This window comes from Dufourea novaeangliae, unplaced genomic scaffold, assembly GCF_001272555.1.
Source record: "Dufourea novaeangliae isolate 0120121106 unplaced genomic scaffold, ASM127255v1 scaffold139, whole genome shotgun sequence".
NCBI lineage: Eukaryota > Metazoa > Arthropoda > Insecta > Hymenoptera > Halictidae > Dufourea > Dufourea novaeangliae.
Genome location: NW_015374013.1, coordinates 366,590 through 382,771, shown reverse-complemented (window position 1 = coordinate 382,771; position 16,182 = coordinate 366,590). Strand labels below are relative to the sequence as shown.

Here is a 16,182-nt window from a genome sequence, read left to right as displayed (position 1 = left end):
GTATAGTAATATATACGACTGGTAAGTTGTAACAATCGTTTCCCTATAAATCTGTAAATAGTGAAAAGAAATTACAAGGATTAAAGTTTCTAATTTATCGATGGGATATGTAGGAGACTTGTAATACAACGCCTGAGATTTGTCTGACACTGCGGATGGAGGTAGTGCAACTCGTGTGACCTAACTATGTGCCTTATGGGCTTTAAATCCATAATTGTTATATTTTTTTAAGATTCGTTAACGGAAAATTAGATACATATCGTTTAGTATAAAGTTTTTGCTTGTTTTCCAAATTATTCATATAGGAATACATAAACATCGAATCGATCGTTTTGAAAATGTTGTTGTTCTAGAACTTGTTCGATAAAATCACATATTCGTTTCCCTTCAACTCGAAACACGCTTTCATCGCGGTAGAATGAAAAACATTAATAGACTTGAAATAAAAATATCATTAGCAAAAGTTGTGATGCTAAACTTTCCAAAAGAGATTCTCATTGTCGGTTCAGGTACATAGAATAACTTGTAGTCTAATTGTCGTTTCCTTCCCCTATTTTATGTACATGTACAATTAAAAATGAAAAAATAGCTATGAATTGTTGCGAATACATATGTGAAACATCGGTGTACGCTAAGTTTTGTCGTAAATAGGATTATACGCATCGTTAACCTATTATATTCACTATATAATATATTATACATATATTAAAAAGTCTGTATGTAAGTATGTACGTATGTATGTATGTATGTAGTAAGCTAAACCCGAAGAGTGGACGTTAATATTGTCTATTGATCTTTTTATCAAAGATTAGAGTTTATTTTATTATCGAGAACAATTTTACTGTTTGTAAAAGATAAAACGTTTATTATTCATCGTCCTGTATACAGCAATTACTATAATATAAGAGTAAAGTAAGACACACGTTCATATCTTAAGGTATCGTAATAAAATATCTTTGAATTGGACTTTGGGATTTTGTTGTGTCGTCGTGTCGTGTTTTTAGATTTCACTGATACTTGCGATAGAGAGACCAGCTGCTTTCGTTTTTGAAAATGATTTGGTAATTCAGATTCTTGCGCGGCGCGATTTACGTGGTCGGGCAGGGGGGGTTTTTACGATCCAAGCAATCGCAATCCCCTCGATCCTCGCATATTTCTTCGTAGTGTCCGGGCGCGGGAAAACTAGCTTGGTAAATAGTATCGGCGCACATGGGATCTGTCGGTGGTTGATACGCTCCCTTATCCGCCCACGGTATGTGTTCCTTCGGAGGCGGTGTCCACGCCTGATACGATAATTTGCTCACGCTCTCGCCATCAATTTTATGCGCCGATCTGTGTGTGTAAAACACGTATTACGTTACTTTCGAATAACAAATTCGTAGAAGGAACACTAGAATTACCAAGCAAGTGAAAATTACTTGTCAATACACTTTTACAACGACGATTAAAATGTTATGACGATACATTTTCTCATATCTTTTGCACCTTTTATGACTAAAGTCAATTTCTAAATTTTCAAAAGTTTTTCACGTTTATCCACCGATCGAAGCAAATATGCGTTTATTGTCGGTAGTTCTAGTATTAAAGAACAGAAAACGACCAAGGCGGACGAAAGTACGTCTACAATACGTCGACAGAGTAGTGATGGGTAACCAAGTTAGATTCAAGCCGCAAAATCCAAATTTCGTCGGGGTCTGGCGTCTAATCTGACTCGATCGGTTCGGTTCCCTCCGTCCTGGCTTGAAGTCGCCTTGAATCTGACTTTATTACCCATCACTACTCCCGAGAGAAGATTTACAAGCTTTTCTTATGTACTTGGTGTATTGAACGACAGGCTTGAAGCTTTGAACGCATTGTATCGGCCCTGGTATCACGTATGATAATCTCGTGGTAGTTGTATCGTCCATCGGTTTATCGGCATTTCGAAGGTTGCTGCAGGGAACAATGAGGCCGGGTCGTATATACGCTTTCGGTACAAAGTCGGAACGATTGGTAGTCTCTGATTGCATCGGACCGTCGCCCATCATGTTTCTGCATCGGGGTAGTATCGGATCTCGTTTCTCCGTTTGGACCGGTTGGTAGCTCAACTGCAATTGGGGATTCAGTGGATTAAAAGGACAATGATGAATTATCGATGGAAAACATTCGAAAACTGCGATAGTTAACGACGGATGAAATAGATGAAACGTGTTGATTCAATCTACTATTAACCCTAAAACGCCCAGAGATGGGCTCCTTGAACCTACTAGTCGAATAGCGTGAAATTATAACTATTTCCCGCCTGCAAAAAATTCTCAAAGAATTATTTATTGTCGAATGTACGTTTAAATTTGATATTCAAAACTCCTCGTTACTATATTATTATATAGAAAATTATTATGTCTATATTACGTCTTTCTTGTCTCCAAAGAATAACAAACTGAAATAGAAGAATCAGATTCAGACTAGTTCCATGTTAGTATACTATTTTACGCTACCATTCTATTTTACAAATACATATAAATAAACAATAATTTTAAGGAAAACGTGCTATCTGTAATATACTCTTAGGAGAGATATGTTAAAAGAAGTATGGGTTTGAGGAGCCCCCCATTTCGAGGCTCGGGCGTTCTAAAATTAATAAAAAAAATAATAAATCGATTCATTCATGGCTTATTGCGAGTTGCGTGAATTGACCGAGCCTATATTTCTTCCATCGATTGCACATACTTTGTTTGTCGTGTCTCCTGATATCTTGCCATCCGCTTTCGAGATACTGTTCGAAGGAATGATTGGCTCTACGCGATCGATGCTGTCCGATTCGAGGTAGCTCTCTTTGTAAATCGTTCTTCCAGCAAAGTCACCTCCATGGGGAAATATGTTAGTCCCGACTGGTCTGATCGGTTTCTCCGTGCACGGTTCATCGTTTTGCAAATAACTTACGGAATACGTTGTTTTGCCGCACATCGCTACGTCTGGGGCTCTTTAAACGTGGTCTCTCGTTAGCACGATATGCGCGGAGTGTCTTTGAAAAGAACGAGACGAAATACGGGAAACATAGACACCTCTCCCCGAGCTATAGTGACTTCGTAGAAACAGTAGGGGTTCGGATCTTTTACGCCTTTAAGGGTTTCAGTGGCAAGTCCAGGGACGGCCAACTTTTTTGAAAAGTAGCAAATGACACATTTAATGGCTGGTATCCTAAAAAGGGTATCACATAGCAAACCCACTGACAAGTAGTGTGTACGTCATTCGGAACTACGATTTAGTTCAGACTTTGCAGACTGGTAGACACCGTCATTCTGTTTACGAAAATACCCCATTGTAGGGTTAGATATTCATAAACTTTTGAGATTTTCATAATTGAAGTTTTAGTTCTGCGTTGAAATACCGTTTAGTGGAAACAGGTAGCAAGTACCAATGTGGAGTGAGGATAGACTACTAGATAAACGTTCCAACGGCCTGGGTTTGATTCCTAGCGTACACAGTTTTTTTTTTTTTTAGTTTTCAATTAATCTTTTGAAAACTTAAGAGTTTACACACTCCTTGTGACAGGATCACACCTAAAATCACTATACCTCGAAGTGGCACTATACATACATATAATGTACGTGCATGGTCTACCTGTATGTCGGCTTCATCTGCCAGGGACACGATTCTTTTTCAGGAACTTGAACAGGCTGATAGCTCAACTTTTGAGTAGTCTGATGGCACACCGGTTCGTTGGGTGGACAATAGGCTCTTATCGGCTTGAAGTTGATGGTGGGCTCCGTGTGGCCAGGATTCGCATAAGAAAGTTTAGCGGTGGTACTGGCGTCCAATTTACCGGTACTCAAACGAATATGCCCGCATGGTACTACGATCTCTGGTCTTTCGACGTGTTTACGAGCATAATCGTTGCGAACGGTGGTCATGCATTCCATCCGACCTGTCATCATTGGCCTAACACCGAGGAAAAAACGAAAGATAGTAGTGAATTGATCGTACGTGCAGTATTTATCGACGAACAGAAAAACAATACCTTTGTCTGGGTACAATCGGTTTCGCTTTAGGTACATGACCGATGGGCTTGTAACTGAACTTGTTGGTCGTTTCGTTGGAAAATTTCCCATCGAACGTGGCGAGAACAGGTACTGGTCGAATGGGTTGGGATCGGCTACGACGCATTTCCCCATAATCCACATTCAAATAGGACAAATGATAGGTAGTGTTGGTTTCCAGCAGCTTCGAAGGCGGACAGTACAGCCGTTCTGGAGCGAACGATTTAACCCGCGACGGTTGCACGTATCTCTTCGTGCACTACACTCGTCAAAATGAAGAACCGTCAGTCGAATTATTGGCGGAAACTCTTTGAATCAAGAGAGATATAAGTATACATCAGGAACGAACGAATCGTCTTACTCTGACGTTACACGGATAGTCCAGCGATTGACGAACCGGTAATTGTGGTTCTTTCTTCTTTGTATTAATCTCCACCATTTCCATGTTGTTATTCTTATATCTAATACAATGCAATTACTCAAATATACACGAGAAAAATGCGTCGCGTCGTCTGTTTGTCGTCAAATCGCGATTGAAAAGGTTTCGCTGTATAAAGTATAATGATATATAAAACTGTCAGATTGCAACCTGCAAACGGCACAACTTCTACGTTACATTTTGTGATTTTAATGAGGCAGAAAATTTATCAGGATTATATCGTCGAAGTTGGGTTTAAATTAACGACATTCAAACAAAAAAGCAATGTGAATCCTGCCACGTGATCGAACATCGACTATCGATTACGTATTCGAACATTGTATGTCTACTTATTTAGCTTTGTAATTAGAATTTGTACTCCGATAAGAATTGCAATTGAAATTTCTCGGTTCGCCACTAATAGTAAATTTATTTCCTTATAATTGTCGATTAAAAATATAATGTGATTGCGTAGAATGTGTTTGTTTTTAAACAATAAGGGTATCACATTTACCCATTAAATCACAGATCATTTTCAAGATTCGTCGATGGTTTCTTCTCGACAGCACCTACCGAAAATGTGTAGATCAACGTGTCGGGTCCATACGTGAGAATCGACACGAGTGCTAGATAATACGGAAGACGTAGAAAACGTACATACAATATGAATATGTAATTAGTATTCGTATTTCGCTAAGGGGATGATTACCGTTATACGTAGACACAAGACGTTTTCCATAATTGTTCGTCGCTTTTTTTCATACCTGTTTCTCCCATGCGAAGCATATCGAAAAGTATTGCTTTAACATTACATATATTTACTGTATACAATATATAATCGTATTATGACTGATGTTTATATTCGAATTAAAAGAAAATATTTTAGATACAAGATAAGTTAAACGTAGTTATCGATAAAATCTACGAGTGGTAGATTAGAACCTGATGTTCAAACAGAGGTAGTAATGCGGAATAAAAGTAAAAGAGACTGAATAGAGAGACAGAACAAATAATAAGACGATGTTCGCGATATACTGAATAGGTTTTTTTCAGTCGACAGACAGGATTGATGTCGTTTCAAGCATTTCAGAAACGTTGGTTCTGTTCAACACCAAGAGAAGAAAGGACTTTTGTTCTGGAAGCGCTGTGTAAACGTGTCGGAAAATGAGAATAATCTTGGTGCTCCGTTTCCTTTGGCCCTGAAAAACACCAGTAAGATCGCGTGTTTACATTTAATCGTCTATTATGTTAATGGTAAGAAATATTATCTATACGTATACGGATGAATAAATACTTTTCAACGATCACAGCAGGCATTTGAACCAATTGCACTGGGCTTTTCGCATCCTTTAAAGCTTGTTGTAAATTTAAGATCTGGCCGCGCATCACGCTCATTTGTTTGTCAAAATGATGCCGATCAAAACCTTTGTCTTGCTACAAGAAGAACGTCGCGTTATCTTTGATCTGTCGTCGATACGACAATTGCCATTCCGCGGGACTTACTTTGAACAATTGCCATTTTGCGGGACTTACTTTGAACAATTGATACAAATCGTCGCAAAGATCTTGCACAAAATTCTGATCCGAAAGTTGCGGTAATACAAGCTCCCGCGTAACTTCGCTAAACGGTTGCTTCGCTTGACTCAACCATGCCCAGTGATAAGGATAGGCACGCCACGAGTCAGGATGTTTGAAAGGGAAGGCTAAACCATTATCTATTGCGGCAATTTGAACCTCGCCCTGGTCCGATCCGTTTTTTCCCATAGTATTATCATACTTGATTAACCAATTGTCGTTACCTTTGAAAAAATAGTAACGCGTTCATAAACTCTGAATAGATTGCGAAGAAACTTCGTAAATCGTTAAATACCTCTGTCTGTATTTCTAATTATGTAGTCCAAAATAACTAAGCGTTCAAATTGCAGTTGAAATTCCCTACTGAGACGCGGTGATAAGGGTTCGTGTTCCCATCGTCTCAACCAATAATCGGCATCTTTGTAGCCATCCACGAAAATTTGGAAAGAACCAACTTTTGGTGGTAAACCAATCCGATTGAAATGCGAGCCAACTGTAGGGAATTGATCCATAATCGCTTGCTTCATCCGGGCTTTCTGTCGGTCTAAGCGTGGGTAGTTGAATGTTCTACTGACGAGTTTCACTACTCTTGTATTTGGAACTATGCCGAGACCTAATTTACGATCAACTAAACTTGCACCAGCCTCGCTCAAATATCCTTGATTGGGAATTAAACAACTTCTCCCAAAACAACAAGGACAACAAAGCTTGTGCATCCATTTTGTCCACTTTGGATTCAATCTTCCATAGGGTTCTTCATCTTTTGGCTTGAATACACCAATTACTTTCTGAAAATCAATGAAACTATTTGCCATTGTTGTATAACAAATACCGGTATCTATTTTCTCGCAATGATTCTAATAATTCTTTAATGTTTATTATTGAGTAAGTTGAACAGAAACATTATACCTTACCCCTGTAGGATTTTTTACAAAGTAACTTCCACTTGATCCTTGGTATATCCTTTCGGGAAAAATTCCATTATCTATTGCACATTCAGCCTGCCATACTAATTCAGAGAATTGTGGATCATCTACAAAATACCATGAAATAATTGATGCTTGTATCATTTGTTAGATTAGCGTTAGACGAATCCAATGTGTTTACACGCAACTACATACCAGGAAAACGATTAAATGTAACATCAAGCTCCAACCGACCAAGGAGAGGCTGGCTCTCCCGGTCAATTCCAGGGGAATCAATGGTTATGGGTTGTTCGTTGCTCAGATTTGGAACAAACTCAACGTCCGGTATTAATTCCGAGCTCTCGTTGCTGTTCACTGGCAAACAATTATTAGATGTGGTTGATAGATCTACCAGTGCATCTGTTTCCACCAGGGCAGAAGTGTTAGTGTTATTCTGGCTATGATACTCTCTATAAGGCACGTGCAGTTGCCGCTGTTCGGAGTCGCTCATCACAACCGAATCTGCTTGTTGATCCGCAGATTCTTTCACTTAACCGATCGTGTAACAGATCGTTTTCGCGGATAATCCTATCTGTTTTCCCACATTCCTGTACCACCTGTCAATGATGTACGCGATCGAGTTCTTGTGGTTTTACAAGCATTATCACCATTACAAACTTTGATATAGTCATTGCGTCATTAAAATTTTATCGGTTTTCACGAACCTATTAATTCATCGGAATAACGATTAAGTAAGAAAATGTTTTTATAACAGTTAGAGGCACTCTTTAACCAAGCAGTTGAACTACGACTCGTCATTCCAGCAGACGATATCAGCTGATAGGATTAACGCCATACTTAATTTTTACTATACCGTTTTATATATTATGCTTTTGCGTATGTTGTGTTTTCTTCATTTACGTGAGACGTGAGAACTACACGTCCAGCTGTACGTTTATTTTATCTGTTTTTAATTATTATTTAATGTATTCAAAATATGTTCCACTAAATATCGTATACACATAATAAGTTTTATCGAAAAATTGAATATTGCAGAATCTATAATGTGGAGGCTCCGTTTCCTTGCTTCTTTAAATACATGATTCGTAATCGTTTGCAAAATGATAAAAATATAATTTGTGATATTATTCATAAAAATTTTACACGAAGAAGATTCAGCCAATCAGCGCGAAGAACATAGTATCGAACTGAGGATACAAGAAGGAAAATAATGGGAAAGATAACGTTATGGTAATCGCCGTAATTGCCGTAATCGCGCGTAGTAAACATATCGCAGTCGTGCGTGACATCCGTAGCCGCGTACGTCGGCCGTTTCTTCAAATAGCTGCGGATTACCTTGAACCTCGTTCGGTTAAAAATCATTCCTTCTAATTAAGGTCGTGATGTACTTTTCGCGCGATTATTCAAACAACTTTCATAGTTTAATTATTGAGGCGTACCTTACGTGGAATTTTTTGCCATTATTACTTTTCAACTGTCGGCTAATTGTTTACGATCGATCAATTTCTAATTGACATATTTCAACGTAACGATAATTATTTAACTTATTTATGTAATATATTTAATTGCTAATGTAAATATTTCTCCTGATAGAAAAATATTAATATATATGTATATATACACACACATAAGAATATACATAGAACAACTAATTCAAATTGTACATAGAATTTTTAATATTAACTTTCTTGAAAATACAAATTTATCTTTGCAATTAATGCATCCTGCAAAGAACAATATGTTTCTCGTATGTGTAACCGTGGGTCTTGTATTGTTGGCCTCTAAGTACCGCAAAAATGTACTGGAAAGTGTTATACATCTTTGTCAAAGTATTAAGAATAAAAGCTACAAGCAGAGGGATACCAAGAAAAATAAGGTTAACATTGCGTTAGACAAGATAATTTTGGCAGATACTCCAGAAAAATGTGATTACGCCGTTCAGCGTATTCGCTGGTAAGTTGCATGGTTGCCTGTATCTTATTTTGGTCATAGATGTCAAGTACATTACAATGCTGTATTTACACTTTTTCTGAACTGTGTTGTTGCCTCTGTGTACATTGGAATAATAGGTGTGTTTACATTTTTTATTACTTGGTTAATTATTTCTTACATTAACATTTGTACAAATTCTTGATAAAAACTTTTTTACATTAGAAATAATATTACAAGTACTACATAAGATAACAGTGTACTGTACATTTATATTATTTAAAAAACAAAAGATATCCATATTTCAGAAGAAAAATACGGATAAAGAAACTCCGATTTACAAAAGTTATATACATTCAAATATAGTTAAATTTTGTCTCACAATTTTTTGCAAAGTTCAAGGCAGGCTTGGGCATTGTCCAAATAAACTATTTGAAAAATAATCGTTAAGATAATATATTATCTTCTCTGGCTACATGTTACTTGAAACAATCATGTGTTAGTTTATTTGAGCAGGCAAATGATATTCTTTAGATTATTTCGTTAATTGGATTTCAAATAAAATAATTTTTCATTTTATATTTCATTCGATCACATATTTATTCAAATAATTTCACAAATACTCTCTAATTCTATCATGGTGTTAAGTAAATATGTATTATGTTTCAGTAACTTAACTAATGATGTATTAGGTTTTGATTGTGAATGGGTTAACGAAGGGCCTGTATCTTTACTTCAACTTGCTACATTTAATGGAGTATGTGGTCTATTTCGCATTGGCAAAATTGGATATGTTCCTCATAAATTAAAAGTATGATGCTTTCAATGGTAACTTTATAGAACATGGAATGTAATATTAGAAATATATAAAACCAGAAATATTATTCAGGAATTGCTGGCTAGTAAACATATCCTTAAAGTTGGAGTTGCTTCGTATGAAGATGGACAAAAAATAGTAGCAGATTATGGGTGCAGAGTTTGTGGTACAGTTGATTTAAGATCATTGGCAACACGTGCAAGTTTACCAAGCTCAAAGAGTTTGGCTGCAATGTGTTTGCAATATTTAGGCTTGGAAATCGATAAATTAATAGAAGTAAGGTGTGGCAATTGGAATGCTGGCACTCTTACAGACGAACAAGTAGCATATGCTGCTTGCGATGCAATTGCGTCTGTTCTTATTTATGACCAGGTAACAAATATAATAACGTTATAAATGTTTTTAATACTTTCATGGAGAAAATGTATACAATAATGAAGTTGCATTACATTTTACAGATCGTACAAAAAATAAAAGAAAAGTACTCTTTATGGGAAAACTTTACAAATTATATAAACTGTATATGTAATAAAAACGTAAATATGCAATTTTATTGTTTGCCTAATGGTATAATCGATACGAGGTAACAAGATGCTCCCTAGATTAAAGAAGTGATAAATGTACTAAAATATAAATAGCTAAATATGCAAATTATTTCTTTAAGGTTCAAGGCTCAACAGATACACACAGCTGGTAATCATAAAAATACTAAAACCAGTCATTCTGACAAGTTTTTACGAGATTTGAAAACAAACAACATTGTTGCACATGCAAGCAGTATACCTGCAAGAAATAAACCACTTTATCACAACTGTTATTTACAAGCACCTGATGGAGACATATTGTGTACGTGTGATCGTAAGAAAGCAGAATGGTATGTTACCAAAGCATTAGGAGAAGTAATTGAACAGGAACCGTTTACCGTGAGGCTGAAATTTGAACCTTCTGGACGTGCTCTAGGAGAGGTTGGGCAATACTATACACAGGTTAAAGTTAATCAATGCGTAGTCTGTGGAACTTTGGAGAAATTTATTCGAAAAAATGTCGTACCTAGGGAGTATCGTAAATACTTTCCACGTGAGTTATTTAACGGGTATACAAGTCGATATTACAAGGTATTTAAAATATTAACAAGCGATAAATAATTTTCAGTGGTGATGAAAGCGCATCAGTCGCACGACATACTATTATTATGTCCAGTATGTCATGAGATAAGTAACTGCTATGATCTGCAGCTCAGAAGAAAGCTAGCAGACATGTGTGATGCGCCTTTGGCCGGTCCGTTGACACACGTACGCAATAAATATGTAAATAATTGGAGGAAACTACATTCCGCAGTTAAGGCATTAAGAGAAGAAAGAACTTTGCCCGACTCACGACGTATAGAATTAGAACATTATATCCTGGAATGTACGGGTCAGCAGCAAGTTACACCAGCTCTCCTCGATCTGGTGTATCAAGAATTAAAGCATGCTATGGTTTCAATGCCTAACTATGACCAATCTAAATGCCAACCTCATGGTTTGAAGGTACAGAATAGAAAACTTTACGAACTAACTTTTCTTAATAAGAAATTGAAAATTATGTTACATATTCTTATTTGTAGGTGGTTCAATACTTTGAAAAAAGAGAAGGTGGACTGATAGAATTGGAGCAAATGTGGAGAGAGCATTTCTTAGTAACGATGAAACCAAAGTACTTGCCAAAACTGTGGTCTATTCATCACAATCAGGAGAGATTAATCATTCGTCAGTCACAGAATAGAATTGAACCAGAAGATGCCAAGGTAGCTGGTTTAAGGCACTAAATTTTAAGCATTATATACCAAAAAAGGACTCGTATAAGAGCGAGTACTTGTATCAAAAGACTGTCATACGAACTAATATGTCCCTTAGGAACATATATATGTACATATTATTTATACATATATACACAGATACGTGCACACATAAGTTCTAGTGTTTACTTTTTTATTTTCTACCTTCTTTCTTTCTCAAAAAGTACGGAACATTGATCACAGTTGAGATATGAAGAATAAAGTCTATAGACAAAGGCTTGCGGATAGTTCTATTAAAGTGAGGCGTTATTTTCATTTTAATATTTTAAGCGATAACAAAATACAGTCAGCATGGTCTTGTTTAATTACATATTTTGTACTATCTATTTATAATTAAAATATGGGCATTAAGATGTATATACAGACTTCACGATTGCAATAATTAAATTTAGACTATAATAACAGCAATTAAGGTTGTTTAGCAGCATGTTCCTTCATAGAATTTGTTTTTGGAGGGACATTCTGATTTCTTAGCTCTTCATCTATACGTTCTTTGGCACGTACTACTTTAGATTGAATGTAAAAAGAACCACCTCTAGATCTGTCATTAACATCCATAAGATACTTGTAGTTACGTTCTATAGCTTCCGTTTGATCCAATCGGTCGACATTCAAGATACGTAGAGATTCATCCAAAGAAATTCCAGTTCTAGAATTGGCTGCTACATGTTGATCACCTCTTGTTCCACCGCCTGCTCTGCGGGCGGCTTCTTGACTTGCCGCAATTTCTTGTCGCAATGCTCTGGCAAACGCTTTGCCCACGATCTGCGAGCCCATTATAATTACTCGTATCAAGTATTTTGCCATAACCTCTTCTTTCGGATTCGAAGTAGCTATCAAAATTATTCTTGATGTATTTTTTTTCTATATACATGGATTTTGAACAAATTTCTTATTCTCACAAAATTCGTTTTAGGTAGGTATTCGCGTTCTGTAGCTTACACATATGATATGTTTGCCGGAGTATCTGTAAACCAAGTTTTCAGTACAACGTTTATATTGACTATAATATTTTTAAAGTTTCTGCGTCTCGATGAGAGTTTCTATATAAGTTAGAAATTTTATAAAATATATTCTATCAAAACAAATAAATACTTGTAATCGTGTAATGATACTGACGAATAAAAATGGGTTCATTTTGTGTTCTAGAAAAAGAATGAGGAATATTGTTTAATTAGAAGTAAGTATTTTTATTAATTATTTGTTTTTTCTATTTATAATTGCAATTACATTACGCAGTTCTTTCTTACATTTCAAATGGTCGGAGAAAATATGTTAGGTTAACTTTTTGTACACTCCATCACGATTGTTAACACAGAGACGATTACGAAAAAAATCCTCTTTTGTATTGTTTTAAACCTTCTTAACTTTATTAATAAGTAACATTATATTTACACTTAGTTGGTCAATTTCAATACGAAGCAAAATAGAATTTGCCTCTTTGAACTTTCTCACAAAATAGAATAGAAATAGTTGTTATTCTATTAATGCATTTGAAATATTAAATGTATGTTCAGGCAGGTATCTCTAATCTATTGAAGTATTTCAATGCATTAACTGCACAAGAAAGTACTAGATTATATACAGGATGAGTTATGTTCACTAAGTTTGTGTTTTGAGATCCAATAATCAATGGTTTTGGAGAATTTTGTGCAATTGACAATCCGCTAAGAGCATAACACGTATGATACATGTCTGGATTTCTGAAACAAATACAAAACAACTTGCAAAAGTGTTCTTATACAGTAAATTATAATGGTAGGTGATTTTATACCTTTCAGGCTTATCCCGAAGACCACCATGAGGATGTTGACAGCAAATTAATAGATATTCTTGTAAAGCCTCCTGATTGAACAACCAGTAATTAGAATTGAACACTTTCCCCTGTTTTGTTAGAATTGCATGAATTAATGGAAAAGTTCCACCTTGCCAAAATGAATAACAACCATCTACTATTTTATTTGATCGTCCTTGAAATCCACCTTCCAGATGCATTTGTTTGTTTACTATCCATGCCTAACAACAAGTAACATTAAAAGATAATAACACACGTTTCAACATTTATTATAATATTCAGAACTTTCTATGTACCAATAACGATTTTAAGTGGCAGAAGTCAGTTTTTCCGAGAAGCACAAGTGCTGCTAATCCACAATATGTATATCCACCATGTGCTTCCATACCAGGACAACCTCCAAAACCACCTTCCCATGTCTGACAGTTTGCTATCCAATCCTCTGTTTCTTTGAACATTTCAGGAGTATATACATTTGTCAATTTTGCTACAGCAAGTGCACAGTATATACCCCTTAAGTCTGATTCTCCATCAGCATGCAAATTAAAAGAACCATCCTCGTTGTGTAAGGATGTCAAGAAGCTTTTGAGAGCTGTCCTACAATTGATATGTATATCACTCTTTTGAAAGATATGCACTATATTTCAACATTGATAATTTGATGCCCTTTTACAATTTAGTTGTCATGTACCTATCGATTACTTGATACGCTTGATGAGTACCAATGATACATAATGCATTTACTGCTGCATAAGTTGAGGCCAAATGAGGATATTGCCCCGGGCCTCCTCCAAATCCCCCTTCAGGTGATTGACATTTGGCCAAGAAGCCAGCAATTTTGGAATACTCATCATCATTCAAATGATGTCCTAAGATTTGAAGACAATGTAATATCCAGTAACACAACCATGGTCTGCTGCAATCCAAAGACTAAACAGCAAAATACATGTATGTATATGACATAATACACGAAAAAAAAAATATAATATGAATTCAATAAAATGACAGCAAATTAACAGTCTTTACCTCATAAGTTTTGTCAAGGTGAGTCATAAGCGTTGTTAACATTTTTATATGTTTTTGTCGCATTAAAAAGGGTTCATGACTTAATTTGAATAATTTAAGCACCTGAGATTCTACATGTTCCTATACATGAAATTGCAGTAAATATACTATTATAGTAGCGATAAATATACAATACCATACATTTACGGACTAATCATTTTTAGTAACACGAAGAATATACCTGTTCGAACGATGTTTCGGTCCGGTGGCCTTCATTGTCTTGCTTCTGTTCTAATATTTCAGCGTAACTTCTAACGCGAGGTTCATCGAGTTCGTTAAACATTGAATTCCACATAGTTTATTCAACACGTGAATACTTTATGTCAATGCTTGATAAATAAAAAATTATGTACACAGATTTAAGAAGAAAGGGAACAAGATAATTGATTAAGTTGTTGTTACAGTATCATGAATACATTGAAAATGTAGTAATTACGTTAAGGTTAATAGAGCATTGGACTTTTTTGACACCAAAGTCATCAAACTGGGGGCTATCCATGGACCACCATAAACTAAATCTTCGGAGTTTTATAGAGGTCTAGAGGTCTTGTCTCGCGTAGACTATAGCGTAGACAGACTATCCTCGCCTTGCACACCGTGTGGCGTTTATTGGTATTAATCTGTGGCTTATTTTATCATAAATTATTAAACAACAACAACCGTCTTAGTATTTATGAGAAATAATGAAATATTAATTATTTTATTTAAATGATTTTAATTACGTTTTGTGCTTAAGTTCAGGACAGAACTGCCCTGGACGTGTGGCGCGAGAATATTTTGGAATTTGTATTTTCATAAACGAAGTTAGAAACCAGTACTTGTGAGAACGGGCATCATTTTTCTTCGTCACACATTAAATTCGAAGTTTAAAGAACGTAGAATAATACTCTCTAACGGCTGGGAACCAGTAATTACAAGAACATTGTTAAAATCACAATTTATTTGCAACGGTTGACACTGTATCTCGTCATGCGTACCCCGTTTAGTTCAATTTAAACAGCTGTTACACCGTTACACGGATAGCTTTCGTCTAGATAAAGCACTCGAATTGTAGCTGAAAAAACGTAGATTAATCCGCTGCCATTAAAAATAATAATAAACGACCAGAACACTGTCAAAATCGCATTTAATTGCGGAATACCACTATTTTTTCGACCGGTGGCGTCACCCGTGGCAATTCGCTCAAACTGCTAGCCAAATCATACCGACAGGTGAGTGAAAATTTCTAGTGATAGAAAAATGCAAATATCTCAGTAATTCAGCACTTAAAATGAACGTCATTAGTCTCAAATTGTCCCTCAGGACTTAATTCATGGACCCAATAGTGCAGAACCCCTGAATTAGTCAAATTAGTTACGTCTGTATTACCGTAGCCCCTTATGAGGCGGCAACCCTAATTGCAAAAGATTTCGAACGCATTTACACCGCTAAACGGGCATATTTCTTCCTTGTTTTGCATTGGATACACCGTTTAAAGAACGTAGATTTCTATTCTCTAACGGCTGCAAACCAGTAATCGCAAGAACATTGTTAAAATCTCAATTGTTTGCAACGGTTGACACTCTATCTCGCGATACGTATGAATATATATATATATTCCGCAATTAAATGCGATTTTAACAGTGTTCTGGTCGTTTATTGTTATTATCAATAACAGTGGATTAATCTACGTACTGTCAGCTACAAATTGAGTGCTTCAGCTAAACGAAAAGGGATTCCGGGAATCGGGTGACGTCACGGCGTGCGAGCGAGAGCGGTAGAGCGAGCCGCGGTATCGGTGCTCTCCGTCGGTGTTGACGGG

At 36.2% G+C, this 16,182-nt stretch overlaps 5 protein-coding genes across 6 annotated transcripts; 1 reads left to right on the top strand and 4 right to left on the bottom strand.

Moving 5' to 3' along the window:
- Positions 1–726: 726 nt before the first annotated feature.
- On the bottom strand, positions 727–4,464 carry LOC107188623 (stabilizer of axonemal microtubules 2-like). Its single transcript, XM_015576941.1, has 6 exons — positions 4,381–4,464; positions 4,001–4,278; positions 3,604–3,921; positions 2,710–2,962; positions 1,816–2,087; positions 727–1,332 (listed from the first exon to the last, which is right to left on the bottom strand). Exons 1-6 carry the CDS (start codon positions 4,462–4,464, stop codon positions 1,089–1,091), a joined length of 1,449 nt encoding a protein of 482 aa, XP_015432427.1. The 3' UTR covers positions 727–1,088.
- Positions 4,465–5,189: 725 nt separating this feature from the next.
- Positions 5,190–7,718, bottom strand: LOC107188646 (phosphatidylinositol 4-kinase type 2-alpha). 2 transcript variants are annotated; one of them, XM_015576971.1, is made up of 6 exons: positions 7,134–7,718; positions 6,927–7,045; positions 6,308–6,800; positions 5,941–6,236; positions 5,732–5,871; positions 5,190–5,636 (listed from the first exon to the last, which is right to left on the bottom strand). In XM_015576971.1, exons 1-6 carry the CDS (start codon positions 7,426–7,428, stop codon positions 5,543–5,545), a joined length of 1,437 nt encoding a protein of 478 aa, XP_015432457.1. In that variant the 5' UTR covers positions 7,429–7,718; the 3' UTR covers positions 5,190–5,542. The 2 variants fall into 2 exon arrangements, with proteins under 2 accessions (XP_015432457.1, XP_015432458.1); XM_015576972.1 differs by having other exon boundaries at positions 5,971–6,236.
- Positions 7,719–8,592: 874 nt separating this feature from the next.
- LOC107188634 (exonuclease 3'-5' domain-containing protein 2) lies at positions 8,593–11,528 on the top strand. The gene is made up of 7 exons (XM_015576952.1): positions 8,593–8,891; positions 9,537–9,678; positions 9,757–10,056; positions 10,143–10,267; positions 10,349–10,761; positions 10,837–11,213; positions 11,291–11,528. Exons 1-7 carry the CDS (start codon positions 8,656–8,658, stop codon positions 11,489–11,491), a joined length of 1,794 nt encoding a protein of 597 aa, XP_015432438.1. The 5' UTR covers positions 8,593–8,655; the 3' UTR covers positions 11,492–11,528.
- A 293-nt stretch (positions 11,529–11,821) lies between these two features.
- On the bottom strand, positions 11,822–12,425 carry LOC107188636 (mitochondrial import inner membrane translocase subunit Tim16). The gene has a single exon (XM_015576955.1). The coding sequence runs from the start codon at positions 12,326–12,328 to the stop codon at positions 11,930–11,932; it is 399 nt and encodes a 132-aa protein (XP_015432441.1). The 5' UTR covers positions 12,329–12,425; the 3' UTR covers positions 11,822–11,929.
- A 505-nt stretch (positions 12,426–12,930) lies between these two features.
- Positions 12,931–14,864, bottom strand: LOC107188635 (protein farnesyltransferase subunit beta). The gene is made up of 6 exons (XM_015576953.1): positions 14,563–14,864; positions 14,343–14,462; positions 14,008–14,246; positions 13,613–13,913; positions 13,296–13,537; positions 12,931–13,224 (listed from the first exon to the last, which is right to left on the bottom strand). The coding sequence occupies exons 1-6, from the start codon at positions 14,674–14,676 to the stop codon at positions 13,035–13,037; spliced, it is 1,206 nt and encodes a 401-aa protein (XP_015432439.1). The 5' UTR covers positions 14,677–14,864; the 3' UTR covers positions 12,931–13,034.
- Positions 14,865–16,182: the final 1,318 nt, after the last annotated feature.